The sequence below is a fragment of the Cydia fagiglandana genome, chromosome 25 (genome assembly GCF_963556715.1).
Source record: "Cydia fagiglandana chromosome 25, ilCydFagi1.1, whole genome shotgun sequence".
Lineage (NCBI taxonomy): Eukaryota > Metazoa > Arthropoda > Insecta > Lepidoptera > Tortricidae > Cydia > Cydia fagiglandana.
Window position 1 is genome coordinate 2,558,676 of NC_085956.1, and position 15,073 is coordinate 2,573,748.

Sequence of the window (15,073 nt, forward strand, 5' to 3'; positions counted from 1 at the left end):
TTACTATATCTGGTGATTTACGTAATTTTTTTGTTTGATTTCTTGTAAATTATAAAAATCTTTTATTACAAGGTATCAAACAAAAAAATCACCCGTAAACCGCCCAAGTAGACCTAATAGTATGTAGAAAAGTTTATAAAGAGTAGAATGAATAAAACAAATACATAACAGTAAAAGTATTTTTATTTCTTTCAATTTGATTTACAAAGATAGCACCTAAATAAGAGCCGGTGTAATTAAAAGTAGGTTGAATCCACCGCTTGCAGCTTTTGACTTCACATCCTTTTTTTGTAATAATTGTCACATAGTAGGAGAATTTCGGGTAGGTAATATCGCCTCGCCACGCTCTGTAACTCCGAATACAGTTTGCTCCAGATATTCTCTTAAGTAAAAACGGAATGAATTAATGTTGTCATAATTCGGATCCAACTTGTAGCTGAAGAATTTCAGGCATAGATCTTATCTCTTGTCTAAGCACGTACCTCCATACTTGCGCTAATGTTCCTACCTCGTGTCTTTATAGCGGAATCAAATCGCACAATTTTTGCAGAATGTCAGTCGTGAAAAATAATTAAAATTGTGATATTATATTTTCGATTTACTTATAAAGGTATTTTTCATAGCTAGTCTTTTCATTGCTAGCTGCCGTGAACGCCAACGATGGTGTACCTCCCGCCGTTGTCTTGAGAACTATTAAAATTTTAACCAGTGTTGTAGGTAATATTGGGAGGCTAAGTAATTTACTTATTTGAATCTTTGAATGCATGCTCCTTTTTTACTCGGTTACACTTTCAGCAATCAATAATCATGTCTGTATTTTCGAATATATAAGCCACGCAAATACATTTAAAATTAATAGAGAAAAAATAAGGTTTATGTTATAATTCTCTTTACGACATTTATTTTTGACTGACAGTAAACAGTTGCGAGGTAACAACATGATAAATAAAGAAAAGTCTTGACAAACTAGATACATGCAACCTTCGCATTGTTGTATTCAGGCCTTAAAATTGTATAAATTTTATACTGACATCTGGTGACGTAGTTTGCACATTCGGAATAATTTTATTTCAATTTGACAGAAGCCCTACCGTATTTAAGATTAATAAGGTCTACTGGCCGTAAATTGTGTATGAAATTACAAGCAAATATCAGCCTTCCGTGATGTTCGAAGACAAAAAGTCGTATGCTTATATTGCTTATTAGGGACTATGAACTCTTAAGTATTAGGAATAAAATAGAATTTACTAATTCTGTAACGTGTGTCGATCGCCGGCCGGCTACCTCATGATGTGTGTTTGACTGGACTCGAGGCCACGGACTGTCCGGCGGATATCTGTCGGCGCTGACTGGAATCGTCAGGCGGCCACACACGATCAGTTCGTGTAAGTCGTCAGGCCGAAAACTGACAGAAAACTGTTAGTGTGTGGCCTTTTGCGGTCAACTGACAGGCTGATATCGTCCGGCGGACTGGTAATCAGTGGGCCCCTTAATATTTTGGTCCGTTTTGCGTTGATCAACAAGCTGTAGGAATAGCACTGAGTGAGAAATAGCGCCATTGTTAATGTTGTAATGCTGCTCGATTGTGACGACACTCGTTATGCGTTTATTGATGACGTTCTTTACCTTATTTATAAAACTTTAAGGGCCTGATTTAGTTAAATTATGGTTTATCCCTTTCTTACAAATACATAAGTCAAAATGACAGATAAAGACGAACGATTCATAGCTAAATCAGGCCAGTAACGCATATATGAATATCGCCATTAGAAAATGTAGCGCCAGGCGGACTAACCCCTTTACTGTGTTTTATATGTTCTTAGGTATATCTCAGACAAAATATAGTAAAAAGTCTGCAGCGATTTTGATAGCCCACGCAGTGCAAGTATCATTTTAAACGTCAAACTTCTATGAAATTATGACGTAAAAATAACACTTACACTGCGTGGGCTATCAAATCCGCTGCAGACTTTTATTGGTGCGACTATACTTATTCCTCTTCATAAACCTTATCCCATTTACTTGGGGTTGGCTCTCCTTATACGGCGTCGCAGCGTCTGTCCTGGATCGTCTATGGTGAAATATGTATTCTTTCTTCAAGGTTCTTTTTTACAAGGTTCTTTTTTACAAGGTTCTCTTTTACCTATCCATGTTATCTTGGGTCTCCGCGTCCCCTAGCCTTTTCCCCCACTCATCTCAGATACTACATAAGAGTTGCTTAACTTCAAACTCGGGTAAATCCATCTGTCAGATTATGCGATTTTGGTATTAATAAGAGGTAATAGGGTAGATATTTGCTGAGAGGGTCGAATGGATTTACCCGAGTTTGAAGATAAGCAACACAATGATACTGTATGTATTTATATCATATATTATATTTTTACTGTTGATGTAACCCCGCCCACATCTGCTTTGCCTTACGGTTGACAAGAAGAGATATTGCTGCCCGGCATTACCTAAGTCTCAGTTTTGTACTTTCTAGACCAGTTTTTTGAACGCCGCGGCTACTAATTTTGCATTTTAAGTTTTTATTTAGAAAATTATCTGTTCAGATTATAATGTAATCGTATATTTTGCCTAATACTGTTTATTACACAGAATCCTTATAAGATAGAATTAATAGCTGTGTGTTAATCGCGGCCCGCAACCTCGGGCGCCGGGCGGCCTTGACATAGCCTCTCTGCTGGTAACGACAAAGAAATACTAGATAGGTAAGTGTTGAATAGAATACTCCCATTTGTAACGAATAGTTGACCGAGCGTTAGCGGAGGTCTCTGTTTCAGATCGGGCAAAAATGCTTTCGTATATCCGGATGCTGTAACTAATCTCCTATTCTCCTCTGCAGGGGGCCGATTTTTGTATTTCGATCGCTCGATTTCGTCGCTCGAAAATCGGTGGAAAACGGCAAAATTCAAATTTTTGAAATACGAGCGATCGAAATTTGGAATCTAGTGGTATTGACCACTCGAATTCAATTCTATTAGTAGAATTTAAACGCCTAGTAGCGGAGATATCGTTTAAAGAAATACACGAAATCGAGTGGTCAAATTTCAAAAATTTCTCAACTGATCGTCGTGGAATTTTTTGAGCCGCTTCGGTAGTTAGATAGATTTATTGTCGTTTAATTTTTTGGAAAAATATTAAGCTTATGAAGCTAATCGCTAAGTCTACAGCTCACAGAGCCACTAGTAGGTAAAACTTTGGGTAGGTATAAGTTGTAGAACATTCTCGAAAATGCAGGAACATTCTCGCAGTTTCTGGAAACTTATACGAGAATTTAATGAAAGTTTCCACTTAGACATCCTTATGGGAGCTTTTCAAAAAAGTATTAACAAACATTATATATTACATATTAATTAGACAAGAACAATATCTAATTTTTAAAATTTAAAATTACAGTGCTGGTTAAATTTAAATTTCGGAAAGCTTTTCCTATTTGTAGGCAATTTTGGAAACTTCACCTTGGTATTTGCACATGAATGAGCCATGATTTTCAAGGATCATTTTATTTAAACTGTCATCACTAACTCGCATATAGTCGGCCAAGTTAACTCTGCATGGCATTTGAAATACACTTTGAAAACATTATTATAGTATTTGGACTTTGGACTATAGTGGCTTGGTTTTACGGTACGTTAATAAATAATAAATAAATAAAACCTGGTAAACATTAAGAAAGTGTTTATTATTAACATTTATAAATAATAGCAATATTAGCTAATAAATAACTTATCTATACACTAATTATTAGGTAATAATTCAAGTACCAACCTTTAGGCAAATACTAATATTCAAAACTATTTTACAGTACAAATGGCCCTATTTTCCCGCACTAGTGCGTAAAATAGCACTTTTCGTGTGTATGCCAAAAGCTTAAAGGGCCATATGTACTGTAAAACGTTGTACGATACACGTGCGAATAGGGATTTCCTCTTTTCGGCACTTGTATCGTAAATAACTATAATAATACAATTGGTAACAACTTTTATATTTTGGGCAATAATGTAATATAAATAACAGGTATTTACAGGTAGAGTTTACCTCCCACATAAATGGAAAACATTTGTGACATCCCACGGTAAAGGTACCTTGTGGCGGTTGGCGCTTACGGTATTATTAACGCCGCTCCAATATATTATTGCGGCGCTTTGCGACGTAAGCGCCAGCCAACATAAGGTACCTTTTGCCGTGGAGCGTCACATTTGGCCTCTATTCGCCATGCAACAAAGCCAGATGACGATAACATTTGGAAACAGTTATTTACATTTTTGTTCTTTTCGTGAGATAAATTCATGTAATCATGTTAGAACACGGCAAGTTTGAAACGATAGATAGATAGATAAATCATTTATTTGACAGCTGCAATGACACACAATATAATTTTAAACACATCATAACAGAAAGAAAAAACAATAATTATTACACTAACAAAGAAAATTGAGTTACAAAGAAAATAGCATAGAAATGAGTAGGTACAAAAGTAAAATTTTATAAAAGTAGGTAGGTAGTACAAACTGTGTGTGTTGCAGCAGGACAAAAGGGTCACGGCTCAGTGGTACGCTTCGCTCTTTCGAGCAAAGCACTAATTTTCTGCCGGAACCCAGGTCACAACAAATATTATATTTATGTAGAAGTATTTACGTACGTCGGAAACAATCGTACAGTGTAAGTGTGATATGTGCATGTCGTGTGATAATTTTTTGATAAAATACTTAGTTTCTAACGACACAACTTTCTTTCTCTGCGGACACACCCATTCACTGATCTTGGCAATTAGTGAAGACAGTATTTTTAATTAAAATTGGCAATTGTGGAGAATGGCAAAGAGGACTAACTATAGACACATATTTCCATACGATGTCCATGTCGGCGGCCAATCGTGAAATTCCTAGGCATATCGTTACTAAATTTTTGACTCGTTCCCTGAGTCGATGGAGCCCCGCGTGCGGGGCTCCTATTTCTGGGCAGTTTGCCCTTCGGGTATCTGAAGCCACCTAACGAACCTATCCTACCTATATCTTGGATTAATGTGACTATCGTCAAAACATTACACAAGAACATTACGATCTGCCTGATCTTACGATCGGCCGCCGACATCCATAACAATACAAATAAGGTAAACGTACTAGTGGGGTGCGTGGATATTGTGAGTGTTGCGTGTCGGACTATTGACAATAATTAACATTATGTGTGGTGGGTGGTTTGAAAATGTGATGTCTACCCCAAACTTTTCCATACACTTTTCGTCGGGTAGATGCACAAATCTCTGTTTTGACATTTTGCTGGGACAATCAGTCAGCCGCGACCACGACCAGTGAAACCTGTGTCGAAACGTCGGTAAATAAAGGTAATTGAATATAATTCGCGTTAGACCCGTCTATAATGTGAGTTAAAACGTACTAGTGCTCGACATGCTGCCCAATAGATGCCACCTTGCTGTCACCTCTATTGACAATGACTTAAGTTTCAAGATGACATGTACTGGGATCGCGTCGAGCACCAGTACGTTTAACTTACTTCGTTCGTCTTTTTGCCTCTCTATCTTACAAATATGGAGCCACAGAGAGGCAGATATTATCTTGATTTCCACAGTAAGCTCTCAGTCTACATACTTTGACCGTACAGTGTCCTTAAGCCTCCTCCACACTCGTGCGCGAATTGCGGCGCGAAGCCGCGAACGTGAGTGTGGCGTCGATTTTCGCAGACAGCGAAATCGACTCCACACTCGCATTCGCGGCTTCGCCCGCGATTCACGCGCATGGTCTGGAGGGGGCTTTTTAACTCTAAGGGCCCACATACAGAGGGCCTATCGCGAACTAAAGTGTCATTAAGGAACTTGCTACTCGTAACTATGTCAGGCGTGGCTCACTCCGCGATTTCGTCGCTTTGCTACAGGTAGCTAAAAGTGTTCCACCCCAATTTTGGGGAAAGCCATAAGCCGCGCGTGGCGCTGTCGCCACCTAGCGGCCATATCTGTGCTGATCGTAACAGACGCGTTTTGTTAGAGAGTGAGTCTTCTGTACCTAGTACTATTATTTATTCTCTGACTATGTAAACAAACCGCCATATTGAAATTGTCTTTGAATGATGAATTTATTGTCTTTTGTTTGGGCATTGTCACTTAATTGAACACCTTTAACAGCCGATTAGCAATCGTTACAAAACTGATGGTCAATGTCAAATCCCATGTCATTTTGTCAGGAATGTAACGGTTAGACGTTACTGAAACACGACTTAAGTCGCGCTTAACTTGTACAAGTTAAATGAAAATGCCCGTTTACATAATTAGCAAGTTCCGTAGAATGACTTACTTCGTTCATTCCTCTATGTCTATTTGACTCTCTATCTTTCAAATATAGAGCTATAGAGAGACAATTTCGATTTTCGCGCTAGGCCCTCATGAAAACTCTCAATCAACTTTGACATAATTCCCGTACGGGGTCCGTATAGTTTAGGGCCAGCTTAGATACAGTTAGGTACAGAGAGCCTATCGCGAACTATTTCGTTCGTTCTTCTATTTGACTCTCTATCTTTCAAATACGGTGCGATAAAGAGGCAAATATTATTTCGATTTTCGCGCTAGGCCCTCAGGTAAAGCTAAGGTCTCAATCAACTTTGACATAGTTCCCGTACGGGGTCCGTATAGTCTGAGGTCCCGCTAGATACAGGTAAGGGTTGTAGGCCTCCGCTGACACCTTTGATGAAATGCTGGCGGGTGAACTGACGGGACCGTCACGGGACCACGAAGCTGCGAACAAAAATAGAATAGATATTTACGATACAAGTGCGAAAAGATGAAATTCGAAATACTACGCGAATTACTTATTCGCACGTGTATCGTACAACGTTTTACAGTACATATGGCCTTTTAAACTTTTGACATACGCACGCAAAGTGCTGTTTCACGCACTATATATAGTCCGTTTTTTTTAGCATTAGAAAGAACTTCGCAGAAGTTCGCTTGTGGTTCTAAATCTGGCACTTTTAGCGGTAACAATTTGAAGTAAATTATATGTATTGACCATGCTACATTAGATAATTCAATAATTATTAACAATTAACGAGCCTGATAAAAACTGCACGCTTGCTTCTGCGGAGTTCTTTCTAATGCTAAAAAAAACGAACTTTAGTGCGGGAAAATAGGACCATATGTATTGTAGAATAAGTTTTTGACAAAAATTTCATTTCGTCGTTATGTTCGATCGCAAAAATATGTGACACGCTCTTATCCTCCTAAGGCACAAAGTCCTACCTGTAGTACTTATTCAGTTCGATGAAATTTAAATCATATTCAATTGGAACAGAGTCGCATTTATTTTGTTTCGTTCAATTTTCAAACTAAACCAAAATCAACTCTATTCCCTATTCTGGATTATTTATTTGTATGGCTGGGCCTTAGGAGGGTATGGCTCTACAAATAAGATCGTGTCAGATATTTTTGCGACCTGTGTTGTGTAATATATTATTGCAGGTATCAGCGCTAAGGCCTACTTTTTACCAGCATGATATAAAATTATAAATATAAAATCACTACTAATACCTACAGACATCTAGCGGCAAATCGCGTAAGCTTATAAATTATTCAATCACTGCTCAATGTGATTTTAGTTCTGCCACTCGTCGCTAGATGTCCAAGTATCAAGCAACACTTTAGTACCTGTCAAACGTGTTTGCTATTTGCTACTAGATGGCATTAAATTAAAAATTTCATAAAAATTTGTTTTATAAAAAATTGCCATGTTCACGATGCGAACAAAAAAAAAAGCGTTAATACACGGATTATTACCTTTATCCTTTTTTAGGATATTTTCTACAGAGCAGTGAATGTATGTTATTTAAATGTCCCTTTTAGCAAGATAGCAAAGAATATACAGGGTGGCTAAAAAATAAATGCATTCCCGTTGCCAAGGAGGTTTTGGGACTATACTGAGCAACGTATATTATGGGACCAAACACGCGAAAAAGTTTGGCTCTTTCATGCATTTTGGCTGGTCTATTTTCAAGGCTTGCTACACGGTCGCCGACAAGCCCCCAGACCGCGTGGCCTTGGCCGGTCCCGGACCGTGTAGACAGTTGTTACCAACAAAATTTGACCAAAACTGACCAAGGACAAACCAAGGTCAGACGGTTAGTAGGCTTGTCGGCGACCGTATAGCAAGCCTTTTCTATGAGAGATTTTTCTTCACGATTTCTGGGTTAGTTTCATAGTAAAAGTTGCTCAGTATAATATTGGTATAATCCCAAAACATCCCTAGCAACGGGAATGCACTTATTTTTTAGCCAACCTGTAGAGTTAAATCAAGAAAAGTCTGCAGAGATTTTGACAGCACACGCAGTGTAAGTGTTATTTAAAACGTAAAACTTCTATGAAATTATGACGTATAAATAACACTGGCACTGCGTGTCCTGTCAAATCTGAGCAGACTTTTCTTGGTCTAACTTTAGCAATAAAGAATCCCATTTTTTATTTATACGTTTTTAGTGTTTTATTATGTTATGAAAATGTTATTTCGATTGACAGTGGTAATAAAATGATTTAAGAGCCCATCAACGTGCTCACTAGCGCCACAGCTAAATATCGAAAGATATTTAAAAAAGGGGGCAGCTACGTACTGTTATTTGTGTATTTAAGTACCTTTTGAATACATCAAACTAGTTTTTATGTTGCTGGATTCGTCCATCTATGAACTCAAGGTATCGTCTTGGGTCGTCCCAATCGTTTTTCGTCAAGTTCTTAAATTAGTCCTATTCTGCTTTCGTCACCCATTTCACATTCGTCACAATCGTCGGTGGCTTTCAATGTAGAATGCGTGACGATAGCGGAATAGGACTAAGCACTTGATGAAAAACGAATGGGACGATCCAAGACGATACCGAACTCAAAACAAAAACGGCCGTTTTAACTTTAGACGCATCGTTAAATTTAAATCTTCTTCTTCTTCTTCTTCCAGTGCCATCTCCTACCGGAGGTCAGCTACCATGAGGGCTATACGAACTTTAGACACAGCTGCGCGGAATAATGAGCGTGTGCTCTGCTTGAACCATGTTCGGAGATTTTGGAGCCATGAGTTACGTCTTCGTCCGGATGATCTTTTCCCTTGGATCTTTCCTTGTATAATAAGTTGAAGGAGTTCATACTTCTCGTAAATTTAAATAATCACGATTATTTAGCAATGGCGCTAGTGTGCACGTTGATGGGCTCTTAAGAATCCCATAAATTGAGAACTTACATATATTAGGTATGACCTCTTCCTCATGCTCATGATGGCCTTGTTGCCCGTTATGTATATGTAGATGGATCTCCTTACTTGGCGGGGGGGCGTAGGGGGGGGCGGGCTGGTGGTGCAACTTGGCACCGAGGAGGCCGCCGAACTGAAACACGATAATAACTTGTTAGTGGCTGAATAGTGGCTGAACTGATTTTTGTGTAAATAAAGTAGAAACTAGAAGTGAAGTGAGCACTCTATGTATTATTTTCTCTATGGTATGGTATGGTATTGGTTTCTACTAAACACTTTATTTCACAAAACAAGTACATAACACAGAGAGAATCACCGTAAATGTGTACAAAGGGGGGTTGAGGTGAATAGATTATTGCTATCTCTATGTAGCGGCAGAGAGTATACAGTGTGGAAAGATAAGTCGGGCCCTGGAGGGAAACTACCTTAAATCTTTAAGCTGGCTCATTTTACTTAAAGGAGACATTCCTTTATTTTTTTAAAGAAACAAAACTGCATTCAAAGATTTTCTAAAACTCGCTTGCCTCGCCCGCGTTTTTATTCTACTAGTCGATACAGGCCGCGTAGCCAAGACGTCAATCGCTTACGCTTCGTAGCGATCGAAACGCAACTGTCACTGTCACACCAATATGGAAGAGTGATAGAGAGACATAATGCTTTTCGTTGTCGAAGCGATAGCGATTGTAACCTTGGCTAGGCCGGCAGTTAATGTTTATGATAACATTTCTCCAAGAAACATTAGATCTTACACTCGTCTACGGTCTATCGTACAAAATATCCATAAAATCTAATATTTAGTAGGTACTCAAGATTTTTTTAGACAAGCCATTGAAGAAAAAAATAAAAAATGTTTAAATGCAGTTTTGTTTCATTTTAAAAATAAAGGAATGTCTCCTTTAAGTAAAATGAGCCAGCTTAAGGATTTAAGGTAGTTGCTCTCCAGTTATATATACCTATCTCCTTTCAAGCTTGTAGGGTCAAGAGCCTAATAGCACCCAAAGGCACCCAAAACACGCATCCGTCCCGCTCTGACCCACTGCCCGTATTGCGTCATCTCACTCACGCAAGCCTTAGAAAGCCACTTTCACTGTCGCTCAAAATGTGTCAAATGATTCAATAGCACAAAATATTACGAGGAAAACATTGAAGGCAAAAGTGATTTCTTTTTTTATGATTTAGTAAACTGTGTCATATTTTGATGAAAGTTCCTGACAACAAAATAGTTCTTTAACTATACCGGGTGTGGCCTGTAACACGAGCAAATAATTAAAACATAGATTGTACTCCTCAAACGGTGACACTTTTGTTCAACAACTTTTAAAAATTATGAAGTATTTAGACTCGCTATTTTTCATAAAAAATAAATATTGTCTTCAATGGACGCCATCGCCACGCCACATCATTGTGATTGACGTTGCTTTTGTCATGCCTTAAATACAGTGAAACTTGGATAAGTGAGATCTCAAGGGACGAGCAAATTTGTCTCACTTAAAGAGGTTTTCCACTTACACAGGGTCTCAGTTAGCAAGGTATAAAAAAAATTCTGTCTCACTTATAGAGTGTTCCATTAATAGAGGTGACAAAAGAGGTTATTTCAGTTATAGAGGTGGTAATAAGGTATTTTGTCAACATTATGTATGAATTATAATCATCAACAATAAATAAAGGTAAAATAATCCTTGTCCTTAAATAGTTTTTTAAGTCAGTTTAAATTTTTATTCGAATTAACTTTGAATGATTTTACTTCTACAAAAGGATGGAATTTGTTAAATTAAATTTAAACGGACTTCATTGCGTCTTAGAACTTAAATAAATGAAAATTAATTTTAGGTTTTTCGTTTCGATAGGTTTAACTACTTACTCAAACTAACTAAATAAAACTTGAAGTCGTTTAGACACAATTAACCGAATGCGGAATTTTCGGTTAGACTAAAGTCCAAGATCTTCAATAAAGTCCAAGTTAGAGAGGTCATAGATTGACGTTATCTCAGATACAGAGGTCAATTCCTATAACATTCTAAGAAACAATGAAGCAAATGTAATCTTACAAAATATAGTCTCAGTAAAAGAGGTAAAATACACTCTCTGTCTCAGTAATAGAGGTAAATTTGACTATAAAATCGAAACAACTAATCTCAGTTATAGAGGTCTGTTTTTTCTCACTAACAGAGGTAATTCAGCGCCAAAGTGCCGGGACCGCACCATGAGTCCCAGCTATAGAGGTTTCTCACTTATCCAGGTCCCACTTAACCAGGTTTCACTGTATAACAAAATTCGCAATACATTGCGTCTTAGAATAAACTTTAAAGTGTATTAAAAATCAAACTATCTACAAGTTATTTTTAAAAGTTGCTGAACAAATGTTGGTCAGTATGAGGAGTACAGCCTACAGTTAAATTTTTTGCTCATGTTATAGGCCACACCCGGTATTAGACAGGAAAACCTATTAGAAATGTGAAGTCAAGCACGGACTTAATGCACGGAACGCGAGTCCGACTCGCACTTGGCTGGTTTTCACATAGCTTGGATATGGTTGCAGAGCGGTAATCTCAATACAATGGCGTTGGCCGGTCGAAGTATTTTATAGACGGCGCTAGTATATTGCCTAGTGGTTCTGTCCATGCCTAGAATTGTGTCAAATTCTTGTTTTTAGGGTTCCGTACCCAAAGGGTAAAACGGGACCTATTACTAAGACTTCGCTGTCCGTCCGTCCGTCCGTCCGTCCGTCCGTCCGTCCGTCTGTCACCAGGCTGTATCTCACGAACCGTGATAGCTAGACAGTTGAAATTTTCACAGATGATGTATTTCTGTTGCCGCTATAACAACAAATACTAAAAACAGAATAAAATAAAGATTTAAATGGGGCTCCCATACAACAAACGTAATTTTTGACCAAAGTTAAGCAAAGTCGGGAGTGGTCAGTACTTGGATGGGTGACCGTTTTTTTTAAGTGATAAAACCAAAAGTAGAATAGGTACATGGTGCTTTTTAAAATGAAATTTTAGGTCTCAAACAGAAGGGCTATTCTAGCTACAGGGTGTATTAAGATTTTGTGATTGTACCTCATTTCTACCAGATCTATTTTTATGCGCTTTTTGCGATAGCATTTTAGTGATATTTATGGTAATTACAATAGAAACCCAGAGAACCAGTGGTAACAACTTCTACTGGTAACTAAAGGATCAAAAGAATGACTCACGCTAGAAAAATCCGGCCCTTCGCGGCCTTCCGACACGTATTTTTCTATGACTTCTATGAGAGGTGATCGGTGATCAGATCACGTGATGTTTTTTATACAAAACTGACGTGTCGGGCGTCCTGTCCCGGGCCCGGACCGTTCTAGGGTGAGTCATCCTTAATCTTTGCTTTTAGTTTTGGTATATCCCAACAGAGTCCGTAACTCTGCATTGACTTGAAACTTGAACAAGTCATTTGTCATATTTTGATAGAAAATTGTCATTAATTATGTTATGACAAGCTACACTTTGTCATTGCTAAAGCCTTGCACAGTTAACTTGGACCGACTTTAATAGCCTACTACAGATAGTTCAATTATACTTGTTTTTTTTTTAAACTTATTTTTACAAAAACGTACAATCCCAACACCAACATTGCGCAAAAAACAATCGGCAGAAATGAGGTTTAAGAGGAAACAAAATTATTTCAAAAGTTACCAATGTTGGTACCACTGGTTTTGGTACGGGTACCACGGGATTTGGTACGGGTACCATGGGTCTCTGGTACGCGTTGTACGGTGTCTGGGGACCGGGGTAGTAATTGTATGTCTGTCTGTTCTTAAATCCGGCGTCTATTAGTTCCACGGCCTGTGTAGTACAAATATTTAGGTACAAAAATATCGTATATTTACTACATTACATGTTGCCTAATAAGAAGTAACTGTTGGAAAGTGTCTTTGTAAACTAATAGAATCTTGTTTATAGGTTACTGCATAAACGCACGTGGAACAAGTTTGAATATTTGAATAAATATACAGCTTTTGTTCGCGTGCGTGATGCCGTCACATTCGTTTAGGCCTTTCTGCTGAATAGCCTAAATTTGTATCAGTGCCTATTTCCTTCGACAATAAGTATACTATATAACCAAAACGGATTCCGGAAGAACAGATCAACAACTTTAGCTCTATATAAATATACACAAGAAATCCTAAATATCATTGACAGTAAGAACTACGCAATCGGAGTCCTGTTAGACTTAAGTAAGGCATATGACAAAGTAAATTATAAGATTTTACTAAATAAACTCTACAATATAGGAGTGAGGGGCATTGCGCATTCATGGTTCCAATCATATTTGACAAAACGTGAACAATATGTGCAAATAGAATACCACAATCATAAAACAAAGTTAATAGAGCAAGTTAAATCCAAAACTGTAATTATGTCAGGATCTATCCCACAAGGCAGTGTACTCGGGTGCCTCCTATTCCTAATATATATCAACGATCTCCCTAAAATACTTGACCAAACTAGCATCCTATTTGCAGACGATATCTCCATAGTTTTTCCATACTCTACACATGAAAATAACCTAAATTCTCTTTTAAACGCCACCCTCACTAAAGTAGTTGATTGGCTAAATCTCCATAACCTTGAATTAAACATAGAAAAAACAAAAATCATGCAGTTTAAACCGCATCAGAAAAGTAGCTTATCCATAAATTATAAACACAATAATCAAACCATAGATTGCGTAAATTCCTCTAACTTACTAGGCATTGAAATAGATACAAACGTAAACTGGAAACTCCATATCCAAAAAATCATATCAAAACTCTCTTCATTTATATACGCTCTAGGAGAAGTAAAGAAACATACAGATGTAAAAACCGCCTTATGTACCTACTATGCTTTTGCTCACTCCTGGCTCCGATACGGTATAGTTATGTGGGGCAACAGCACCAACATACACGACCTGTTTATCTTACAAAAGAAATGCATAAGAATCCTAAGCAACATAAACTTAACACATAGTTGTCGACCTCATTTCCGTAAACTCAACATATTAACATTAACATCTTTACACATACTCGAGATAACTAAATTCAAAAGAAAATACAACGACTTCTTTCCAGTACCAAAAGATCCGACTACCTCAAATTTACGCCCTAGAAATACAATTCCAGTTCCATTTTCAAATTTAAGTATCCATAGCTCTAGTCCATATATAATGTGCATAAAGATTTACAACAAGCTTCCAGTAGATATTAATAAAAACGAAAAAGTTGACAATATATTTAACAAAAAACTTACAAAATATTTACTAGACAACAGTTTTTATAATATGCAAGAGTTTTTTGAAAGTTAAATTTATGTTAGGTGTAGGATACATAATATAAATATAAAGATCTCATTAATGTAATATTTCCATAATTATTTATATTGCGATGGTCCTTTGAGGCTCGGACATTGCTCGGACAGCACTAGTGTTAATGTAATAAACGGGTGGCCTTACGCCTCGGCCCCGGAACGGCCCGGTCACGGTGGCGCTCCTGACAGCTCCTGCGTCGGCTCGCTCCGGCCCGCCCCGGTCCGGGCACGGCCCGGTCTAGCGTGAGTCATCCTTAAGTCTATATTACGTACCTAATATTATTGTTAGATTGTAAGCTACATACTTAAATTGTAGTGCCCTTACAGGGTTCATAGCTTGTTCACCATTCTAATGTAAGACCTAATTGTACCTATGAAAGCAATAAATTACTGAATTACTGAATTACTTCATATCAGATCATCAAAGTTTCCTTTACGCCCAGATTTATCAGGTTATGGGCCCAGCACGCTTTTTACGCTCGAAATACCTTTTAATTTTTATTGAGT

At 37.8% G+C, this 15,073-nt stretch overlaps 1 protein-coding gene across 1 annotated transcript in view; it reads right to left on the minus strand.

Annotated features, from left to right (window-relative positions):
• Positions 1 to 6,605: 6,605 nt before the first annotated feature.
• LOC134676794 (uncharacterized) overlaps positions 6,606 to 15,073 on the minus strand; it is a 29,605-nt gene continuing 21,137 nt past the window's right edge. The window contains exons 3-5 of the mRNA XM_063535175.1: positions 12,914 to 13,063; positions 9,231 to 9,372; positions 6,606 to 6,748 (exon numbers count right to left, since the gene is read on the minus strand). Of these exons, the coding sequence (XP_063391245.1) occupies positions 6,606 to 6,748; positions 9,231 to 9,372; positions 12,914 to 13,063 (435 nt within the window). The remainder of the gene's footprint in view (positions 6,749 to 9,230; positions 9,373 to 12,913; positions 13,064 to 15,073) is intronic.